Source organism: Tetranychus urticae, chromosome 3 (genome assembly GCF_039701765.1).
Source record: "Tetranychus urticae isolate SD_2017Ah chromosome 3, NJAU_TeUrti_SD_1.0, whole genome shotgun sequence".
NCBI classification, from domain to species: domain Eukaryota; kingdom Metazoa; phylum Arthropoda; class Arachnida; order Trombidiformes; family Tetranychidae; genus Tetranychus; species Tetranychus urticae.
In genome coordinates, this window is record NC_142960.1 from 11,382,461 (window position 1) to 11,403,949 (window position 21,489).

Genomic DNA, 21,489 nt, shown 5'->3' on the forward strand with positions numbered 1-21,489 from the left:
CATTTGTGAATGATTTTCTCAATGTTTTTATATTATTATACGTTTACTCTTTAGGTTATCTGATCGAAAATTGGTTGATACAGGAGTTAATAAAGATCTATGGATTGAGAGGAGTACTTTTCCATTAAAGTATACACAGCCACGAAGATTGAATTCCAAACATTGGTTTTTGATTGTTTTTAGTTTGTCTTCAGTTTGCTAACCGAAAGTTCTTGAGAGAACTAATTGTTCATAAAACATAATAAATTTTATTCGAATGACCTGACCTGTGGTACTTCCCTTGTACGTAAAAATCATAAAGCATCACAAATTATAAGGCAGTTTATTACCAAAAAATAATATCATTTAATCAATTGTATTTTATAATTAGATGTTTTGTTATGATCCAATGGCTTGTACCAGATTAAAAATTTATATTGTGTAACTATTTTCATAGATATTTATCGATTTAGAATTGGAAAAAAGGACTTTTTATGGACTTGAAGAGACTTTAGTATAAAAAATATTGATAACCATTAGCTACACTTGATAACAGAAATAAAGACAATGAATAGATTCACCGAAGACCCAATTGATTCTGGTTAGCTGAATAAATTTCAATCAGAAAAATATTAATACCATACAACTACAGCAATCATAACTATTTGCAGAATATTACAAGATCAACTGGATCAGGAATAGTCCATATTGTCGACTATGCTATGATGAACTCAGATCAATCAAAATAGGACAGTTTTCCAGTTTAGCATTACTCAATGATTTGTTGGATGATAACTTAGTATGATCATGTATTACCCGCCAGAGTTGATAAAGTACAGTCTCTCAATGGATTTTCGCTTGCTTGTATGCATATTAAGCCTTTCGAGCCTTCCACTCTACTGTTCAAATTTGTTTTAGCATCGAGATAAGTTGTGGTACCCAAATAATTACATGGTGAATAACGAAAGCCACAACCAGGAAATAAGCTGGCTGTGTAAATAACCAGACAGTAAAAATGTGAACAGCTAGGAGTACCAAGACAACCGGGTTGCTCGATATACGAATAAGGCAAATTGACTAAATACTTTGTGTTACCAGTTGCATTGAAGGAACCAAAACGAAGAGTTAAGGCCTGTAACTCTGTTATTAAGGGAATCTCAAAATTGAAAGTACATTGAACCATATCAACAGCTTTAGCCAGACCAGGTTTTAACTGTTTATCGACAAAGTTACTTGAGAAGTAAAATGGTGGTCCTGATGGATCTAAACCTGTAAAGAAGTTAAAAATTTGTATTAATGAAAAGACTCAAGCAAATAATTCAAACAATTCTAGGGAAATGATTACTATTCAGCTTATTATGCTTATAATTATTTACCAACTAAATGACCCAGTGTAATTTCATATCTTTCTTTAAGCCAAGTGGATATAAAATATAACATGTTACCACCAGCTGAAAAGCCAACGACTCTAATACCATCTGGATCAATACAAGGAGAATCTTTATCAATGACTAGTTTTTTAGCAATTAGATTAGCGGTTACACGACCCACAACTTGTACATCAGCATGCATGACAAAAAAATTTGCCGCAGGAATAGGAAAACCAAAGGCAACCACTGGATCAGCTGGATATCTCCAATCAACAAGAATTACATGGTCAAAAGTTTTAAGCAACACTACGGCGGGAAGAAGGTAAAGTTGATCAGTAGATTGTGATAGATAACCATGGATTACAAAGGCAACCTTTTCTCCACATTTAATACGCGATAAGTCCTGGGTTAACCGAGTTGGAGATGATCGAGAGAGAAGATAAAATTGGATTCCCATATTGTCCGGAGGCTCTGGACACACCGAGTAAAAGGGTAAACTGAAATAACGTGATAAATCCCATGGAGGGAAACATCCTATATCTGCTTCAGGGTAACACACTTCTTCTAAACACGGAATAAACACTCTTGGATTAAACACCTGGTCAAGTGTCAAGGGCTGATTGAAGACAGGCCTAACCAGAGTCAATATGATACCAATGAGAGTTACGAGTTTACTTTTTGTCAAATATTGACCCGCGAGAAACAAAAATGACAATTGACTAGACATGTTAGTGATTTGAAGCAACTCAGTTGATTGATCATAATTTCCAATGAATTTTTCTTCAAGCCAAGATTATCGAAATCAGCACAAGTAATTCAAGTTATGCATTAATAATTATTACCATTACTCAGTCAAATGACCCTTATTGAATATATTAATATTTAAATCAGACTATGATTGTATAAACTCGAAACCTGGGTAATTTGACTTATTTAGATAACGGATAGCAAAGATTTTAGTGTAAGATTATTATAATTAGAGCTTATTACTGTTCCAATTAGTTACATTTGTATGAACTTTTATTGAGGATGAACTGGAAAGATCATCAGAAATTCATCTAAATGTTATCATTTGCCTTTATCTACTAAATATTAAAATAATACCAAAATATTTCACCGATTGAAGAGTCCTGCTTAATCATGTTTATTTTGATCTTACATGTGTATTTATGTCTTTCATGTCATTACTATCGTTTTGATAGTGAAAAAAGGATGCTAAAGTCCAATGTAAATGCAGTGGAATTTTTTCGCATCAGGAAATGAGAGCTAAAATAATAATATATCTCAATTGAAGCAAATTAGACTATTCAATAAGTTTAATCTTAAGTAATACAAAAATAAAAGCTAATCATCGATTTGTATCAGCCTGATTGACTTGAATAGTTTGTATAGTCAAGTATTAATGATCTACTGGTACTATTGGGTATCTTATCAACGTCACAAACAAATTAATTATTAAGCATCATTTTTAGCAGGCTCAGTATATTTAATTAGACATGATTAAATTTGAATTACGATACCTTAAATTAAGCACTACACCGGAAAGGTTAATGCTTTATTAGCATACAAAAATTTGGTAAGGTTGTACTAGAGGCTGTCAGCTCGATATTCAACGTATTTATTATTTTTGTACTTTTGATGAAAATTTATAAAATACTTTTAATTACTGCAATTTATAATTTTCATTGTACCGTAAATAAATTAAAAATTATATAATTTTGGTAAATTTTACATCTGAATGCAAACCGTAATTTAAAGATGGGCCCTCAAACTGGTAGATTCTGTTTGATTTTTATAAACCCGCGTTTTGTTTGTTCTTAACTTATATAGTATACTTTTACTTGAAATAATCATGGTTCAATGTGTAAACGATAAAGACACTGAAGAGTCCAAAAATATGTCAGATGAAGACAGTGACGAAGATGATGCTGATTATCAGGATGAAGGGATGGACGACAATGAAACTGATGGCAGTGAGGACAGTGATGTTAGTGATGGTGATGACGATGATTCAAGTAGCGACGATGATGAAGACGATGTCTCTGATGAAAAAAAGTTGGAGGAAGCTAAGGCAATCCAAGATCACCTTCTTGACAACCCATTCGATTATGATCAACATCTAAAGCTCATTGAAATTGCTGGAGAGATCGGTGACTTACACATGATTAATAAAGCTCGAGAAAACATGTCGTCTATATTTCCATTAACACCTACTCTTTGGCTTGATTGGATTTCGACAGAAAAAAAGCTGGCAACAGATGAGGAAGATTATCAGCGCATTATTGAGCTTTTTGAACGAGCCTTAAAAGATTATGTTTCTGTCAAATTATGGCTGGAGTATATCTATTTTGTTGTAATGATTCCCGGTGAAACGAGCCATGTTTTTTCAGTTCGCAAAATCTGCGAAAGAGCTATAAATTCAGTTGGACTGCATGTAACCGAAGGGTCATCCGTGTGGATTGCTTACAGAACCTTTGAGTCTGGAATAATCGAACTAATCGATCAAAAAGAATTGGTTAATCAATATAAAAAGATTTTTGACCTGTACAAAAGACAATTAGCCATCCCGTTGATAGGTATGGAGGAGACCAAACAAGAGTTTCACGTTTGGTACGAAAAAGCAAAGACTCAATGCCCAGGCTTGGATGTTGATCCAGAATCCATCAACTATGGTTACGAACAAGCTTCGTTATTGTTGAAAAAACTTGATGAATTTGAGCAAGAAATAATTGCATCAGAACCACCGCATTATGAAGCTTATTTAAAATACATCGAGTATGAAGAAGCGAATGGATCTCCACCACGTGTACAATGTATCTATGAGCGAGCTTTGATCGAAAATTGCTTACAACCAAAGTTATGGATTGATTATGCTCAATATTTGGATAAAAAAGTTCAGGATTTAGATTTGATAAAACCAATTTACGAAAGAGCTGTGCGTAACTGTCCTTGGACTGTAAATATTTGGATAAACTATCTTCGTTCTTTGGAAAGAAACAAAGCTGACCACGAAACAATTAAAAGTGTATTTGAAAAATCCTTAGAAACAACTTTTCAAAGTAGTAGTGACTATCTTGACTTGTGGTTAACGTATCTTGATTATCTGAGGAGACGGACTGATTGGAATGACAAAAATCAAATAGAACAGTTGAGAAAGAACTTTGCTGCCGCAGTTGAAAGTCTCGCCAAAATTGGTGGTGATGATTCCTGTTCTATCCCTCTCTACATGGCAAAGATTGAAGCCAAGTATATTAAAAACATGGGAGAAGCGAGAAGGATTTGGAATGAACTTTTTCAATCAAGAAAAGATCTCACTGCAATCGATTCAACATGGATCGAATATGCCAATTTTGAAAAGCTTTATGGAGATGATGCTCATTTCAAAAAAGCTCTCATTAGAGGACTTAACTCTAATGTGAATTACCCAGAAACTCTCGGGGCTCTTCTGATAAAGCATATTCGGGAAGAGAGCGTGTCAATTGCTGAGTTTGATGAAATTATGGAACAATATGAAAAGGCTATGACCAAAGTAACAAAGAAGCGAGAGGAATTAACCAAAAAGATGGAAGAAGAAAAATCAGCAAAGGCAAAACTAAAGACCGGTAAATTTGATAAAAGCAAAGGATCAGCTTCACAAAATGTGATTGAGGGTGAATTCAAAATTCCTGAACCACCTGGTAAATCAAGTAATGAAGAATATAAAAACAAATTTAAAAAGTCGGCTAATGCAGTCAAAGATGAAAAAGTATTGGCTGAAATGCAGCGACAAGCGAGTTATAAAGAGAAAGGAGATGACGAACGAAAATTGAACACTATTGTTGTCAAGAATTTAGCTTATTCAGTTTATGAAGATAAGCTTAGAGAAAATTTTTCCAAATTTGGTGAAATAGTTGACATTCGATTGGTCCGTAATTACAAAGGGCAATCTGCTGGTTATGGTTTTATTGAATTTGCACAAATCAAATCAGTTAAAGAAGCTTTAAAACATGATCGTCTTAAAATTGATGGCCGAGAATGCTACATCGATGAAATGGGTAAAAAGTATAATTTCAAATTTAGCTTATCAAGAGAAAACAATAAATTGTTCGTCAGCAATTTAGACAAGCGTGTTACAAATGAACAACTCACTAGCATATTTGAGAAATATGGTAACCTTAAGGACGTTCGAATTGCAACCCTTCGTAATGGTAAATCAAAGGGTTATGCTTACATTGAGTACAAGAGTGAAGTAGAAGCCAATGATGCTCTTAAAGCAAATGGAATGTTGGTTCTCGATAAGACAATCAAAGTTCAAATTAGTGATCCATCAGCCAAGAAGTCAGATTCATTTCTTGGCTCTGGATTGATGCAACATTCAGCATCAAATATCTCAGCCAAGCGACGAATCAATGTTCCGCTGATTCCCCTTTCTGTCCGAAAAAAGCTCAAGGTAGAAGAATCTGACTCATCTGCGACTGCATCGACATCCACTTCTTCATCACTGTCTCAAAGTAACAGTAATGCCCAAAAGGACACAATGGATACTTCATTGCCCTCCACTTCAAAAGTTTAAACTGTAAATTTTTCTTGTTCCTCATTATTTCTTTTTAAAGAAACAATTATGAAAACTTAAAAATAAGTCTATACTAATAATTTATAAATTATTAAAATTATATTTTATTTCTATTTGTATCTGTGTTGAACGATTTCTCTCAGATCTTTTCAGATATTTCCTTAGACAAACCTAGAACTATAATCGCGAATTGACAACTGCGACCAATTTTAACGACAAAAGGCTTGAGGAATCATAGATTTTGAACAAAAAATTAAACATTTCATGATAAAGCAACTTTAGAATTGAAATCTGTGCCACAGATTCTGTTGCTATGAGAAGATAAAACTATAGCCACCAGATGCCAGTTTGCGCATTCAGTTTGTTTTCGTTTTCAATGTTATTGAATCAATAAATTTCTTTGCTTAACAAATTGTAATCATGTCTCAACCATCGGTCAGAATTTTAAAATCTTTCAATAAATTCTCCGTCATTAAACGAGGCTTTCACAGATCATTACCCCTTTTTGAACAACCAAATATCCGATGGATTGCTGGCTCTAATAAAGCGCCTAGCTATAGAAAGTTTGATATGACCAAGAAGGAAGAAGGTAAGATGCAAATTTCAATGTTTTTATTCAGGCTGATTCTAATTTCTTTTTCTTTTCTTTTCCATCATTTTATCAATTTTTATTCAAAACATATCTCAGAGCTGGAACCTGAATATATTAAAAATGATACCTATAGATACAGACTTCTCTTGGCTGTGCTTTTCTTCTTCATGGCTAAATCATACTGGAGGTTTTCTGATTTCAAATTTATCAGAACTGAGGTGGAATTGACTGAATTCCTTCAAGCAGAACAAGCTCGTTTGAATCAACATTGAGTAAATATCTTTAGTCGTTTCATTGCAAAAGGACAAATAAAAGGATGTTTATAAAATCTATTTGCTCTTCAATGTTAAAAAATAGGATTAATCCACTTTAAATTGAATGTACAAAAACGTTAAATTACTATCAAATAAATGAATTTTAGCTGCTATGAATTTCTGTGAACATATTATCACTATTAAATCATTAAAGAGTTTGAAAAAATTGGGAAAAATTAATCTTGAGTTATCCTGATATTCACAAGAGTGAAATGCGTTCCAAATAACAACCAGCAGAATATTTGTATTGTCTCGAGGAACCATAGGTAAAAAAATTAGTACGAGTTGTGAATTTGATCTTTTTACAAGACAATTTGTCTTACAATTTGTTAAACATTATGACTTTCAGAATGAAAGTCGATTGAAAAGCCGATTGAATTGATTGTTACCGCACGCGCTAGAGGGCGACTTATTAGATTTATGCAACATTCAAAATTTCATTTCTTATTCAACAATTTGTATGTTTTTATTTATAACTTGTATTTTTGTTTATTCACAATTCTTAATTAAGATTTTTTCAGGTGAGTTCTATATCTGTTGATTGTTACTTCAAATATTGATAAAATAAATGATATTAATTGAAAACTCATTCCTTCTAGATTATCGCTAGCAAAATGGCTCATTCAAAATCAGCTGACTTTGGTCGATGGGAACAGCACACTAAAGGTATTGGATCGAAATTATTAATGAAAATGGGCTACAAACTTGGTGATGGATTGGGTAAACACGGCCAAGGTATAAAGACGCCTATTATTCCTGGACAAAAATCAAAACTTTCAACTCCAATCGTTGAACCAGAGGTTGAGAAGAAAGATGATAGCCTTAAACGGTCTTTACACGCAAAAAAGAAAAAAATCCATTCCCTCAAGTTAAGAGAGCAGCGATTGATGGATAGAATTAAAAGCAAAAAAGAGTCTGGAGAATTGCTCAAAAAAAATCTTGCTCGAGTTTTAAACATCTATCATAATGCTAGTGTATGTGTAAAATCCTGGAAGCCATTGGAAAATCCTGATGCACCATTCGGATCCTTCAAGGAATATCGTACAGTTCTTTTGTCACTCGATGTAAAATATTATGACATTCTTATGTGGGATATATGGCTTCCTATCGTAGAAAGTGCAATTTCTGATTTACCATCAATAAGAACGTTTGATCCTGTTATAAATTTATTAGAAACTTGGAAGGCATTATTACAGGATTGGCTGCTAGAATATATTCTTAACCAATTGGTTGGCACCCGGTTAAAAGATGAAATAATTCGATGGGATCCACTAAATGATCCTGTTCCAATTCATTTTTGGATACATCCTTGGCTTCCATTGATGGCTGATAAGTTAGAACCTATTTTTGCTCCATTAAGACAAAAGTTGGCAGCTGCACTAGTACAATGGCACCCTAAAGATCGCTCAGCTAAAATGATTTTGAAACCTTGGAAGTATGTGTTTCTGGAGGATATTTGGTCAACATTCTTGCTTAACAATATTGTACCAAAATTAGAAGTTATTTTACAAAGCTTGGTGATTAATCCGCATCAGCAAATTTTAGACCTTTGGAACTGGTTCATTGACTGGGAAGATATGTTACCGATTGAAATAACTGTAGACCTTTTAGTTCGAATTTTTTTCCCCAAATGGTTACATATTTTATATGAATGGTTAAGATGCTCACCTAACTACGATGAAGTTTCTCGTTGGTATCTAGGATGGAAAACGATGTTCTCGGATAACCTTCGAAACCAAATAGCTATTCAAAAAGCATTCAAAAAAGCTCTAGAAATGATGAACCATGCAGTTACAGACCCTGGTGGAATACTGACCTATCAACATAATCTCGACTTTGATCAACCAAATGCAACAAATGTGCCAACTCCAGTCCAAACACTGGAATACAAATTATATTTAACATTCGAAGAACTAATAGATTTAAAAGCAACAGAGCTAGCTGTTCCATTTACTCAATTCCCAAACAGTTCTTATGATAACAAGTCTGTCTATAAATTTGGAAAATTTTCGATTTATTTCGAAAATGATGTGATATATTGCAAGAATAATGATTCTTGGAATCCCATTTCATTGGAAGATTTATGTAATCGTGTAATTAATTGTATATAAAGATAAATTACTCATCTCATTGCAATGAAACACTTCAAACACTTTTGTTAACCCTAAGTCTTGATAAGATTTGTTTCACAGATATGAACAATCAATTGATAGTTATGAATTTTTTCGTGGAAAAGATTTACCGATACCAGCTAACTGTGTTTTACTATATAACCTCCAATCTAACTATTACTAATAGACTTTCTCTCCAATTCAACAATAATTGGAGTAAAAGACAATAGCTTTTCATTCTTCGATATGGCATGTAAATTGTGCTCAGTTGATAGTGTGCACAAAATATTCGTATAAATATAAAAATATTGATTAGCTTTCAATTTTGAGTCATGATTAACCTATGGATAGTGAAATTCATCTGCCTAATTTGCTCAATAACTGTGTCTCAGACAGATTTAGTCGAAGGTTACCGGAAACAGTCAACAGTATTTTTGGGAGGAACCATCATTTGCTCTCCTAACAACATGATGTACATGTAAATGTTTTCCTAAAGCTAACCTTTTTTATGATTTGTTGTTCCCTCTCGTCAAAACATCTTCAAGTTTATGTCATCAATATTTCATTATTATTTCCCTTATTATTTTCATCATCAGCACAAGTATCAACATCAACAAAAACATCAATAAGATCATCAACATCATCATCATCATGGCAATAGTAAAAGCGACAGTAATAATGAGATGATATAAACAATCTTCTATATTTTCTATTTCTTCATTATTTTTTTTTCTTTGACCATTTAGTCATGTTTTAATTAACAATTCAAAAGCTTGTTTTTATTTTCTCTTGATTTTGTGATACCCCGGGTTAAACCGGTCCATAGTTTCTACTAAAACTTAAAGGGTGTGTTTTCTGGTATCCATCTACAATCATTCCCTAAAATTTACGAATTCTTAATATTTTGGTTACATTGTTAGTGTGTATCATCTCTGCTGTCTATAATTATCAAAAGCTTTACAACCACTGTTGATGTAAAGGCTATTTGTTTGCTGTTTTGATTATCTTCTCCAGTATAATATTAATACAACTTCTACTTGAATCAACCTTACTCACATGACCTCTGTTTAGCTGTTCATATAATCTTAATAGATCAAGCTTCAGCCTATCTAGAAATCTTGGAAGACCGAATATGACGGAAGATCAAGTATCGTTAAGCGAGGATGAAGGCCTGAATCCAAATGAGAATGTGACTTACCAAGGAACGCTGAACAAGTGGACTAACTATATTCATGGATGGCAAGAGCGATTTATTGTACTCAAAGATGGAACCTTGACTTATTTTAAATCTGAAAATGAAACCAATTTTGGTTTCAGAGGAGCTATGTGTGTTAATAAATGCAATGTTAAGGTAAACAACTGAAAATTTAACTTTTATTATTATCACCATCGTGCTATAGTGTTATTCATTGCTAATATTATTCTTTATATTTTTCTTGGCAGCTACACGAATTTGACGAATGTCGATTTGACGTTAGCCTTGGTGACAATGTTTGGTATTTAAGAGCTGATACAGCTGATGAAAGGAATAGATGGGTGGAAGCAATAGAAGCTCAAAAGGTTTGTTCATTAGGCGCTCTATTCCATTTCACTAATATGAATTCAGTTTATTTCCAATAATTGAACTAATCTTTATCATCTTGATTTTTTCGTTCCATTACTGGCTGCTCATATATAATTAGCAAACCGATTCTGCTTATGGAAGTGACAACAGTCTACGACGCCATGGATCAGCTCTTTCTCTTGGCTCGATAAGTGTCACATCATTCAAACGAGGAAAGTGTTTGAAAGAAAAAATGAGTGAATTGGAGACTTTCCGAGATATACTCACTCGTCAGGTACATCATAACTTTCGTGATCATCAATAATAATCCATATTTCCTATCCTTTTCGAAAACAATTTTACTTCAGTCAAACCAAATGAATGAATATTATTGTATCTTCTGCAAAATAATCACCATAATCCCTCCTTTTCCACCAAAAACAACTGAAAGCTAATTGTTTGTTTTATTTCATTTATCATGTTTACATATTTCAAATCCTCATTCTTTATGCAGGTTGATCTTTTACAAGGTTATTTTGATGCCTGTGCTAACAACCCTACATCCATTATTGATTCAAATGGTACGTTATTTAATTTTTAATTGGTCTATCTCCTTTAAAATTGTTTAACTATAAATTCTATGTTTATTTCGATGTTTGACATGAAAGATATTACTGATTTCTAATAATAATTTGATAATCAGAAACTGTAATCTCTTCACTTTGAAGTTGTTTCTAATACAGTGGATATACTTGCTAGTAACTAATATTTCCGTTAATCTTTGAAATCTTCTTAATGATAAATATTGGTTGTGAAACATATTTCCCCTTTATATATTTAATGAGTTGTTTATTTGACGATTTCATTGAAAACAGTGCAATACACAATTCCTATGTTTGATGTTACATGATTTTTGTTTTATTACACTTAAACCTTTGAAATGTTCAGTTGTTGTAAAACTCAAAGTGACAAAAAATATATAGATTTGTTAAAAAATTGTTTCACATTAAGCTGCTTCCAAAAAAATAGACGTTAGTACTAAATATAATTAAGTGATTTAAGTTCATTTGATTGTGTTACAATCAACTTGTCTTACAATTTTTAAACTTCACATTTGATTTCTCTTTCAGATGCTGCTAAAGATGCCAATTCTCCTAAAACGAATGAAGCCTTGGAACCATTAAATTCAAACAAAACTGGAAACACCGAAAATGGTATTTTCACAAAAAAATTATAAATCTCAAATTCTGTCAAACTTTATTAATTGTTTTTCATTTCTAGATGGTGAAAAAAATGCAAACCAAGAAGTAGTACAGATGTCTTTGGACTTCAAGGGTGAAACCTTCACAACTTTATCTCTTACAATTAAAGCAACCACAACAGGAATCTTGGCAACTTTATCACATTGTATGGATTTGATGCAACAAAGAGAAGAGAATTGGAAGAAAAAATGGGAAACAGAAGTTGAAAAAAGGAAAAGGCTTGAAGAAATCGTTAAAAGTTTACAAGAAACGTCCAGTGAAGCTCAAAAGATGATGATCTTGAATGATCCTGATTATGAAGAAGGCCCACATTCCAAAATAAAGGAAGAGGAATTTTTCGACGCTGTTGATGCCATGTTAGATCGTAAAGATCAACAAGAGGAAGAGAAGAGACAGTTAAAATTGAGAGTAAAAGAAATTGGTGAACCATCATCATCTTTACCAGAGGTCTGTGATCATCCTTTATGGTTTGAAATTGACAAAACAACATTAGAACAACTGAAACAAGCGCGATTAGAGGTGGGCGAAGGTGATGGAGAATCTGGTAGCTGGGAGCTTTTTGCCGCAGAAGGTGACATGAGACTTTATAAGAGAGATCTGGTCGTTGACGGACTTGTTTGTGATCCATTAAAAGCTGTACATACTGTTCGTGGTATTACCGGTCATGAAGTATGTTACCACTTTTTCAGTCCTGACGTTCGATGGGACTGGGAAAATACTCTAGAATCAATGAAGGTTGTCGAAGAAATTAATCCAAACACTTTAGTATTTCATCAAATTCACAAACGTGTTTGGCCTGCAGCTCAAAGAGATGCAGTGTTTTGGTCACACATTCGTAAACTTAATCCAAGTCAACTTTCACCTTCACCAGCATCAACATTATCATCATCTTCATCTACATCATCAACCTTTACATTACCCTCACCTTCATCAAGTGAGAAAAGAGATCCTGATGACATTTGGATTGTATGCAATAATTCAACAGATCGAAGTGACATTCCTGTAAGTTCTCTATTTATTTTATTTTATCAGTTTCAGCTAATCTTATTTATTTATCTTGACTCAACAGCTCGGTAGATGTGTCAGAATGAAAATGACAGTGAGCTTAACATGTGAAACTTTCATTGAAACACCCAAAGAAGGCCAGCAAATTAATAGAGATAATTTAGTCTGTAAAATAATTTATTGTTCGACGAGTAAGTATATTTTATTTCTTTCTATTTCTGAAATTAATTTTATCCAATCATATTAAATTTTATTTTGCTTTATTCTAATTAGTTAACCCCGGAGGATGGGCTCCAGCATCAGTTTTACGAGCTCTTTATAAACGTGAATATCCAAAATTTTTGAAAAATTTCACTCAATACGTGATTGATGCCCGTAAAGAAAAGCCAATAATGTTTTAAAATTTAATTTATTAATGAAAAATGTTGGTTTAAAAAAAGATATCTTTAATATTGCTATTAATCAAACCATTCGATAATTTGTAAATATCTAAAAAAAATCTTATGCCAGCTTGAATTTTGTTTAAAATAACCTCATTCTCTCTAAAATTTTAAATCTATTTCTGTCAAATTGTAGCTATAATAGTTCTTGACATTACTTGAGGAAAGTTTATCTTCAAACCAAGTTTATTATTTTATTCATTGTTCAATCAATTGGCCCGAGAAATAATTAAAATGGATATTATTTCGTTATTTGGGCTAACTGGTTCTTTTGCAAAGCACTGTATGATAAATGTATTTGAAATGCATATACATAAATGAGAAATATGAAACGTCCACAAATCTAAAAGAAAAGTTAATTTATTTCAACAATATGCACAAATTGATGGATAAATGTTGGCATCTCGTTGTTTGAGGTATTAAATGACGATAATGAAATTTAAAACAAGCTTACATTGATATCTATTGATCTTTAAACTAAATTTCAGTAAAATGAATTTATCAATTGTTAAAATTGCCTATGATCTTTTTCAATTTAATAAAATATTCAAATTTTAAGTTAATCAAATCGGTCGCGAAAATTTATAACCAACACTAACCTATGGATATGCATTAATGCCTTTGGTATCCAATTTATTATTAATAATATTGAACCAAAATCTGAATAAAATTTGCCAAAGGCTCTTAATAAAGCGCTATTGTTCATTTAGAACATCTTTTATTATGTGATATTTTTCATTAACATTGCTTAACTTTTCTCCAGATTGTACAATGAATTCTCGGCAGCATTTCAATTAAAACATGGACTCTGAATGGCAAGGTTTAAAGGCTCTTTTAACCTGAATTAAAAGAGGCTGACAGAAGAAGAAGAAAAAGAAAAGATGAGGAAGAAAATGAAGTAAGAAAGGTACAAGAAGTTTATTGAGCAGCAGCTTCCTCAGGGTAAGGTCCTGCTAAGATATTCTTGACGAACGCTGAACAAAAAGAAAACAAAATCAAATTAAAAAAAGGTAAGAATCTAATTGAATCAAGTTAACTAATGGATCAACAAATCTTACTTTCATATTTCATATAACCATCTTCATCAGTAGTACCACCACAAGCCTTGATGATCTCTTCAACTTCAGCGTTTTCCAACTTTTCACCTGTAAGAGTTTGGGTGAAAATTAGATTGCTTCGGATGCTAATAATAATGAAACTTACCAAGAGATAAGAGAGTGTGGGCCATTTCAGCTTCCATCATGGTTCCATTTTCATTTTTATCGTAAACCTTAAGACCCTCTACCAAATCCTCATAGGCACCAACATCTTTGTTTTTCTTCAACTCACTGTAAATTGGTAGGAACTCTTCAAGAGTCAATAATTTTTCACCCTTCTTCTTGGTTCCTCCGGCCTTCTCGATGGCAGCGTTGGTGGGTCGAAGATCTAAAGATCTAATAAGATCACCTAATCTTACAGCATCTACTTTGTTGATTCCTTCAAAATCGTAGATACCGAAATGTAATTTTGCTTCTGTAAAATTGAAAATTAAAAGCAAGAAAAAAAAAACAATTAGTGAAGGCTTTTTGTCTTATTTTGTATTCAAGTGTAAGTGTTTGCTTTGATCACCTAATAAGGTTCATTGAGAAAGTAAAATTTAGCAGCTAAGCCAAAAAAAATGGTGTAACTGTTGGCAAGTTGCCATAATAGCATTAAAAAAGGACTCCTTTCAGCTGCCAAGAGCTAAATATTTGGGTAAATTTTTCAGCTTCCAATGCTTATTTTCATTGCAATTTCAACTCGTCTCAATGATTTTGCATTGTTAATCCTATCAATATAAATTTTACAACTCATTTGCGAACTAAATTTAACATTTCAACAACAATTGGTTTAGCTTATATCACTTTAAAGTGGTTAAAACAAAGTACTTTAATTTGTTGTTGAAAGCTGTTGCTTGTAAGAAAGTTATGCTAAGCAAAATAACTACATTGATCAGAATCTTTTCACTACTAAAATTGTAATCCTTATGTTAATTCATGTTATTTGACTCACTATTTGAGTATCTGAAATAGTTAATTGAATATCAAAACTTACTTTCAACTTCTGCGGGCTTAAGGTCGGCCTAAACCGTTGGATTCCGATGAAACCAAGAGTAATCATTTTGGTAAAAGGGACAATCGAAGAGAGAAAGAGAAAAAAGGAAACAGAATCACAATTAAAATGGGTTTATAAATCCAAATTGTTAAACTATCCAGTTATCTAGTTAAACTCACCATTGTAATTGTTGTAGGTTAACAAACAAAAGTAAAAACAACAGAAACTAAGAAGGTAAAGATTTAGATGGAAGACCTGGACTGGGCGAAAAAAGATGTTCAACTGAAACTTTTGATTGTTGAAAGTGGTGCAAAAATGTCGTCGAAAGGCGATGCAAAAAAGTCAGAAGGAAAGAGCACAGTGAATGTTAACGAATGGTGGGGATGATGCGCGGTGCGATTTGGATTGTAACTAGAAATGTTGAGCAAAGGACGTAAAAATAGTTTTCAATTACAAACTAGGATGGAAGTAGGTTGATGATGAAGCCACAATTAGGCGAGGTTAAAAATACAAGCTTAATAACGATGAGGATGGAGATGGAGATGATCAAGAAGGAAGTTTGGATGGAAAGCAAAAGACACTTTAAAAGATGATAGGAATAAATCCAGCCTTTGGTGAGATGGAAGAAACATTTCAATGCTATTTCTGGTTATGATTAAAGGGAAACACTCAAATCTTTTCTAGGTTGCAGGATAGATTAAATTTTTCTAATTCTTCACCATGTTCTGTGTTTATTGTTGCCTGTTATCATCATTTGCTGATCATGGTTGATCTGAAATTTATTAACCAATTAGAGAAGTTTGGTTTCAATGGTGATTTAACAGGATTTCATTATTCCGAGTCAATCAGTACAATCTGTATCCTGGACTTAATGGTTTCTTTAGATTTGTAAAAATATTTCATTCTGTACAGTTTGGATTAATACGTGTTGGGATTCAGCCAGATGATTTTGGTCTCATTTCAATCATCAATTGTTCAGACAAAAATCAGTCTGGCTATGCATTTAGTAATCTTACATTTAATAAAAGACTAATCAAACATTTAATTTTTTTCTCTGGATTTATTCAAAGGGTCAATACAATTATAACAATTTGCATGAGATTTTGAGTCAAAGAGTTTTTTTTGCAAAATAGACAATATACATGTAATATGTAATTTATCAATCTTTGTATATAATACATTAAAGCTTATCAGGGAAGCAGAGATCTGAGAAAATTTAATACAGTAACAAATCTATAAATGGTTTATAAATAATCAAATTTTCCAAAATTTTCTTTGGTTATTAAGTGAATTGCATATTATTTAAACGCATTGTTGATTCAATTTTGAGCAATTATGAAATGTGTGGGACGACGGTTGAACAGTTTTGGCAAAATTTTAGGATCAATATATTGAGGTCCTTTGAATAAATACGTTGGGTCCTTTATAAGTTAACACAGGAGTTTTATTGTTGATGAGCTTCAGCCTTCTGCGCTTTCAATAAACGAAACGTATTCTCGTAAGCTAATAATGTTATTGAAGTTTGGGGCACGACTCTTAGCAGGCTCGGTGTCAAACCTTTGTAAAATCCTCTGGCTCCTTCACTCCTGGTAAAAGAAAATAAATGTTTACTATAATTTTGAAGACATTGGACGGATTATAAAGAATTTTTATGGAAATACTGACCTCCAAGTTTTGACTATCACATCACGGACTCCTGTAAATACAGAATGTTGATCTTGGAGTCGAGCTCTCACTACTTGATATGGGAACGTTAGCGAAGCAGCAACAAATTTACTCAATGCTGCACACATGACATATTCATGATTATCCAGTTTAGTTTCGAATGGAACATTGCGTCGTTCAATGATATTTTTCTTGAGCTCTTCATAAGCCATGAATTGCAAAGAACCATGTGTAACACCAAATAAACCAGGGACTACTCCTTTGTACATTCCTTTGATTCCTTCATATTTAATAATTTTATAGAATGCATCGCGTGTACCAGAATAAACTTTATGGCTAGGTAACGAATTTAATAATTGACTTTGACTACTATATTGAAGACATAATCGTGTTTTAACAACCCATAAAGGATTTGTTAAAATTACAGTAAGAACACCAGCTTCACCGGCTGCCATCAAATGCAACCAAGGCGTTAATTCTTTTCTTTCCATCATCAAGTAGTCTTTAATACAATTGTAGCTGGACAAGAAAAATATTTTTTAATAAGGGCAGAAAAGATAGATTATGAGTACTAAACTTACAAAAGGAAATAAAGTCCCCAAGATACACCAGCACCCATAAGATTTGGAACAGTTCCTCTGTAAAAACCATTGATACCTTCCTGTTTGAAAATTGTTTTGATTCCTTCACGGAGGTTTTGATAATGTGGCCTGAAAGATACACGTCCATCATTGACTTTTAAGAAAATAGGAATTCAACAATGAGTTCATCAGGTGATTTTTTGAAACAAAAGTTTCAGTAAATAAAAGCAAAACATACCAGCAAATCTTATTTTAAGAAGATCCAAAGGATGAAGGATTAGGGTTGCTAAAACACCACCGGTAACACCGGCAATAAGTGATTCGAATTTGAGATTACCAACAACAGCTAAAACTTTGGAGCTGTATTTATTCACTGTGACAGCATGTGTCTGATGATTAGAAATTGGATCTGATGTTAATGTTGACGATGTTGATGATGAATGCGAAGGCGAAGGCGAAGGCGAAGAACTAGATGTCGATGCCGATAAATCAGTCGTCAAGAAATTTGCTGGTGTAGTTAAGTTGATACAAAGAGCTTCGGCTTTTAAAATACATAATTGTCTCCAAAATTCACCGGGATTCATCATTAGCCGGTTGATTCTAATAGTTTCATAAAAACAATGTTTTTAAAACATGTTTTTGTAAAAGTCATTAAGTTATAGAAAGTTTGCAAGGTTACTATAGAAACTGAACACCCGGTGGATTTTAAACATCAACCTGAATCATAATGTGAACTAAGGAAGCTAAAAAAGATAATTTAAACCAAAGTCTTCTTGAAGAAAAATCATCATTAAGTTTACAGCGCGCACTTTAAGCGTTTTTTAAATAGGATTGAGGTCGAAGCACAAGTTTGGCCTAATAATAATGAATAATTCTCAATAATCAAATCGACACTAAATTTGATAAAGCAAACCTAATAATTACTTAAATATTAAAGTTTGAATTTCGTCTCATTTTTTATTTATCACCTCTTAGAACATGTTTTTAATGATGCTTAGTAAATATTATTTACTGGTTAATTTAAGATTTGAAAATTCATTTTTGATGAAAAACAATGAAAATCACTATTAAGAAAAAAGTTGGACAGTTTTGAGAGCATCTTCCTCATAGATTTCAAATTTAGCGACGGTCCCATCATTAAAACGGTAAGATAGTCCACCATCAATGACAACACAGGCATCAAACATTCGGGATCTAATTTCAATCTTAGAGGCGAATCCTCGAGTATACTCATCATTGGAACCAGTTACGATAGGATCTCGGACGGTGTAAGCCATAGTAGGTTTGGAAGCATCAAAAATCAAGGAATCGTTGAAGCGTTTTGTAACCGATTTGACAGTTTCTTCATCTGAAGAAATATTCTGTCCAGTTTCTTCATGAATTATTTGGAACAACTGTTTAACATTCTGTACAGTTAATCGGTTAATGTTGAAAGACCAAGAAGTGGAACCTGTTCCGGTGCAAATCGTAACTCCTGAGCTTTTAAATTTATATCTAGGTGTACCATCAACAGAAAATTCATAATATGAGACTCTTGAAGAGCAGCTTTCTCCTACAAAACATTCATTAAGAGCTCGAACAGGCAATTGTATGATCTTATTCCCTTGATTTTTTGAACATTTAGAAACATTTTCAGATTGAGATGCGAATGATGTGTGTGGTGGGGAACATGGTGAAACTCTTCCTGGTGAATGATCACACATCATTTTTTCATCAGCCTCGAGATAACGATATTCTGGATACATTAATTGTTGATTATGTAATTCTATTGGATCATCTTCTGCATTAACACCTTCTAGAGCTACACGAATCCTTTGACGATAAAACCATTTGAATTTGTTGGAATAAAGTTTGTCCAACATTAAATCCAAATCATTTGAATACTGTACAGGTAAACAAAGATGACCAACTGAACGAGATGGATCACTATTAATACCAATTATAGGTTTATCAGGACTATTGATGTGGCTCGCTGCCATGAGAAAAGTGCCATCTCCGCCTGAAGTAAATATTACATCAGCCCAATCAACATTCGCTTTATTATAATCAAGTCTATTCACCATTCTCACTTCTAAACCTCTTTTCTCAAGGGCCAATTTTAGTTTGTCACGAGAATTGCAATGGATTTGATGATGATGAAGTAAATTTCTATAATCAGATCCCCGACGCTGAAGCTATAAAAAGTAAATAAAAAAATAAGACCAGATTTGTTATTATTGATGAGTTATCTAATAAGATTTGAAATCCACAAACCTTATCAATCAATTGCTCTTCGGTTAAATTAGGATTAGTTCTCTTCTCAAATTCATATCTTGAGAATTTGGTCAGTATTAATGCTTTTTTAGAATGGAATGTATCACCCTTCACAGGCTGGTCTTCAATTAAATCACTACTAGAAGATGACATCTTGTAATTGCACTTGACTATATTTTTAGCAGTAGGAAAAAAATCACAGGTTGGCTTAAGATAGTTTGCAGATAACACAAGTTTCCATGGACGACATAGAGAAAATATATAATTCATCCTTTTCTGCAGGGAAAGAAAGGATAATTTAATTTAAATGATACAAAAGGTGCGAGACAAATGGAAACAGAAACCTCAATGACACAAAGATAAATCAAGAGAACGAAATCAAAAGCACTGCATTGAAAAAAGTTGATCTCAATGGTCGAATCAAACTTAACTTACCACAAAAACATAGCATAGTGAAAGCTATTTCAAAGCTTGAATACTTGATTATCTTTTGCTTTCCATTATCGAAGATAATCTAAGACAGATCAAATTATCAGAGTAGATTTCATAAAACAAAACAACATGAGTAACAAATCAAGCAATTAAGACCCAAATACAACAGAGAGTACAGAAAACAGTTAAGATTTGTGGTAAAAATAAACGATAATAAACTCACTTCTCTACTTCAGCTGTTTATTTGTTAAAGCTTACAAGAAAAGCAATGAAATTTCAAATTTGAACCCCTTCTGCAAAAGCTCAATTAGAATACATCCCCTAAAATTTGATTGGTTTAAGTTGAGTTGAGTAAAGACTTGACGTGTTCTTGAAATTTTTTGGTTATTTAATTTGTTGTAATTGACTGATCGAATTGTTATACAACTAATTAATTATGGATAAAATATTAGATAGCCTTGGTCTGAGCGACATCAGACGTATGACAGCTCGCCAGGTAAGTACAATGTTATACTCATATTTTTCTGTTTTGTTTATAAAACTAGTCTTTGTGGTCTTACCAGGTTGATCCCAAATATTAATTTTAAAATAACGTATGTTTTGATTTTGCAGTTACAAGTACTAATTATTGTTTTCTTTATTGCTTTTCTTCATTCATCAATATATGACACTCTTTGCACCATTTTCGCCAGCTTTATTACCAATTTCTTAACTTTGGAATGATCGTTTCTTCCGCCCTGATGATCTGGAAAGGTTTAATGGTTTTGACGGGAAGTGAAAGTCCGATTGTAGTTGTACTTAGTGGAAGTATGGAGCCTGCATTTCACAGAGGCGATCTACTTTTTTTAACCAATTACCGAGAGGATCCAATAAAAGTTGGTGACATTGTGGTTTTCCGTGTGGAGGGCAGGGAAATCCCAATTGTCCATAGAGTTTTAAAATTACATGAGAAAGAAGATGGATCAGTTAAAATACTGACCAAAGGTGATAATAATTCCATAGATGATCGAGGACTCTACGCTCCAGGCCAACTTTGGCTGCAAAAGAAAGATATAGTCGGCCGGGCGAGAGGGTTTGTTCCATATGTGGGTATAGTGACTATTCTAATGAATGATTATCCTAAATTTAAATACCTTGTCTTAGGTTGTTTGGGTGTATTTGTGCTTGTTCACAGGGATTAAGCTATTCTTTTTTTATGTCCACATTTGCAAACACCCAAACCAGTGAAATCATATTTAAAATCATCAAATAAAATCCAATGAATTTTTTTAATTAAATTTATTCTATTGAATCTATTAACAATTTCACCTCTCATTA

General features: G+C 32.8%; 9 protein-coding genes across 10 annotated transcripts; 5 read left to right on the forward strand and 4 right to left on the reverse strand.

Annotated features, from left to right (window-relative positions):
* Nucleotides 1-303: 303 nt before the first annotated feature.
* On the reverse strand, nt 304-2,458 carry LOC107369406 (phospholipase A1-like). The gene is made up of 2 exons (XM_015937356.3): nt 1,356-2,458; nt 304-1,248 (listed from the first exon to the last, which is right to left on the reverse strand). Exons 1-2 carry the CDS (start codon nt 2,074-2,076, stop codon nt 785-787), a joined length of 1,185 nt encoding a protein of 394 aa, XP_015792842.2. The 5' UTR covers nt 2,077-2,458; the 3' UTR covers nt 304-784.
* Nucleotides 2,459-3,184: 726 nt separating this feature from the next.
* LOC149093361 (spliceosome associated factor 3, U4/U6 recycling protein-like) lies at nt 3,185-6,014 on the forward strand. Its single transcript, XM_089269267.1, has one exon. The coding sequence runs from the start codon at nt 3,202-3,204 to the stop codon at nt 5,899-5,901; it is 2,700 nt and encodes an 899-aa protein (XP_089125393.1). The 5' UTR covers nt 3,185-3,201; the 3' UTR covers nt 5,902-6,014.
* A 258-nt stretch (nt 6,015-6,272) lies between these two features.
* LOC107369456 (uncharacterized) lies at nt 6,273-6,924 on the forward strand. The gene is made up of 2 exons (XM_015937413.3): nt 6,273-6,490; nt 6,590-6,924. The coding sequence occupies exons 1-2, from the start codon at nt 6,322-6,324 to the stop codon at nt 6,763-6,765; spliced, it is 345 nt and encodes a 114-aa protein (XP_015792899.2). The 5' UTR covers nt 6,273-6,321; the 3' UTR covers nt 6,766-6,924.
* A 322-nt stretch (nt 6,925-7,246) lies between these two features.
* Nucleotides 7,247-8,937, forward strand: LOC107369458 (tuftelin-interacting protein 11). Its single transcript, XM_015937417.3, has 2 exons — nt 7,247-7,328; nt 7,407-8,937. The coding sequence occupies exon 2, from the start codon at nt 7,422-7,424 to the stop codon at nt 8,916-8,918; it is 1,497 nt and encodes a 498-aa protein (XP_015792903.2). The 5' UTR covers nt 7,247-7,328; nt 7,407-7,421; the 3' UTR covers nt 8,919-8,937.
* A 554-nt stretch (nt 8,938-9,491) lies between these two features.
* cert (ceramide transfer protein) lies at nt 9,492-13,726 on the forward strand. Of its 2 annotated transcripts, XM_089269269.1 has the most exons (9): nt 9,492-9,764; nt 10,011-10,269; nt 10,362-10,478; nt 10,601-10,756; nt 10,976-11,042; nt 11,592-11,675; nt 11,743-12,725; nt 12,793-12,919; nt 13,002-13,726. In XM_089269269.1, the coding sequence occupies exons 2-9, from the start codon at nt 10,051-10,053 to the stop codon at nt 13,127-13,129; spliced, it is 1,881 nt and encodes a 626-aa protein (XP_089125395.1). In that variant the 5' UTR covers nt 9,492-9,764; nt 10,011-10,050; the 3' UTR covers nt 13,130-13,726. The 2 variants fall into 2 exon arrangements, with proteins under 2 accessions (XP_089125395.1, XP_089125394.1); XM_089269268.1 differs by having other exon boundaries at nt 9,492-10,269.
* Nucleotides 13,727-13,852: 126 nt separating this feature from the next.
* On the reverse strand, nt 13,853-15,511 carry Mlc1 (Myosin light chain alkali). Its single transcript, XM_015937418.3, has 5 exons — nt 15,421-15,511; nt 15,242-15,269; nt 14,372-14,680; nt 14,227-14,313; nt 13,853-14,142 (listed from the first exon to the last, which is right to left on the reverse strand). Exons 1-5 carry the CDS (start codon nt 15,421-15,423, stop codon nt 14,087-14,089), a joined length of 483 nt encoding a protein of 160 aa, XP_015792904.1. The 5' UTR covers nt 15,424-15,511; the 3' UTR covers nt 13,853-14,086.
* A 770-nt stretch (nt 15,512-16,281) lies between these two features.
* Nucleotides 16,282-18,100, reverse strand: LOC107369562 (solute carrier family 25 member 32). The gene is made up of 4 exons (XM_015937525.3): nt 17,726-18,100; nt 17,488-17,641; nt 16,907-17,425; nt 16,282-16,827 (listed from the first exon to the last, which is right to left on the reverse strand). The coding sequence occupies exons 1-4, from the start codon at nt 18,072-18,074 to the stop codon at nt 16,686-16,688; spliced, it is 1,164 nt and encodes a 387-aa protein (XP_015793011.2). The 5' UTR covers nt 18,075-18,100; the 3' UTR covers nt 16,282-16,685.
* A 318-nt stretch (nt 18,101-18,418) lies between these two features.
* Nadk2 (NAD kinase 2, mitochondrial) lies at nt 18,419-20,398 on the reverse strand. Its single transcript, XM_015937495.3, has 3 exons — nt 20,176-20,398; nt 19,741-20,016; nt 18,419-19,661 (listed from the first exon to the last, which is right to left on the reverse strand). Exons 2-3 carry the CDS (start codon nt 20,008-20,010, stop codon nt 18,555-18,557), a joined length of 1,377 nt encoding a protein of 458 aa, XP_015792981.2. The 5' UTR covers nt 20,011-20,016; nt 20,176-20,398; the 3' UTR covers nt 18,419-18,554.
* Nucleotides 20,399-20,518: 120 nt separating this feature from the next.
* twr (signal peptidase complex catalytic subunit SEC11 homolog C twr) lies at nt 20,519-21,449 on the forward strand. The gene is made up of 2 exons (XM_015937494.2): nt 20,519-20,668; nt 20,865-21,449. The coding sequence occupies exons 1-2, from the start codon at nt 20,609-20,611 to the stop codon at nt 21,351-21,353; spliced, it is 549 nt and encodes a 182-aa protein (XP_015792980.1). The 5' UTR covers nt 20,519-20,608; the 3' UTR covers nt 21,354-21,449.
* Nucleotides 21,450-21,489: the final 40 nt, after the last annotated feature.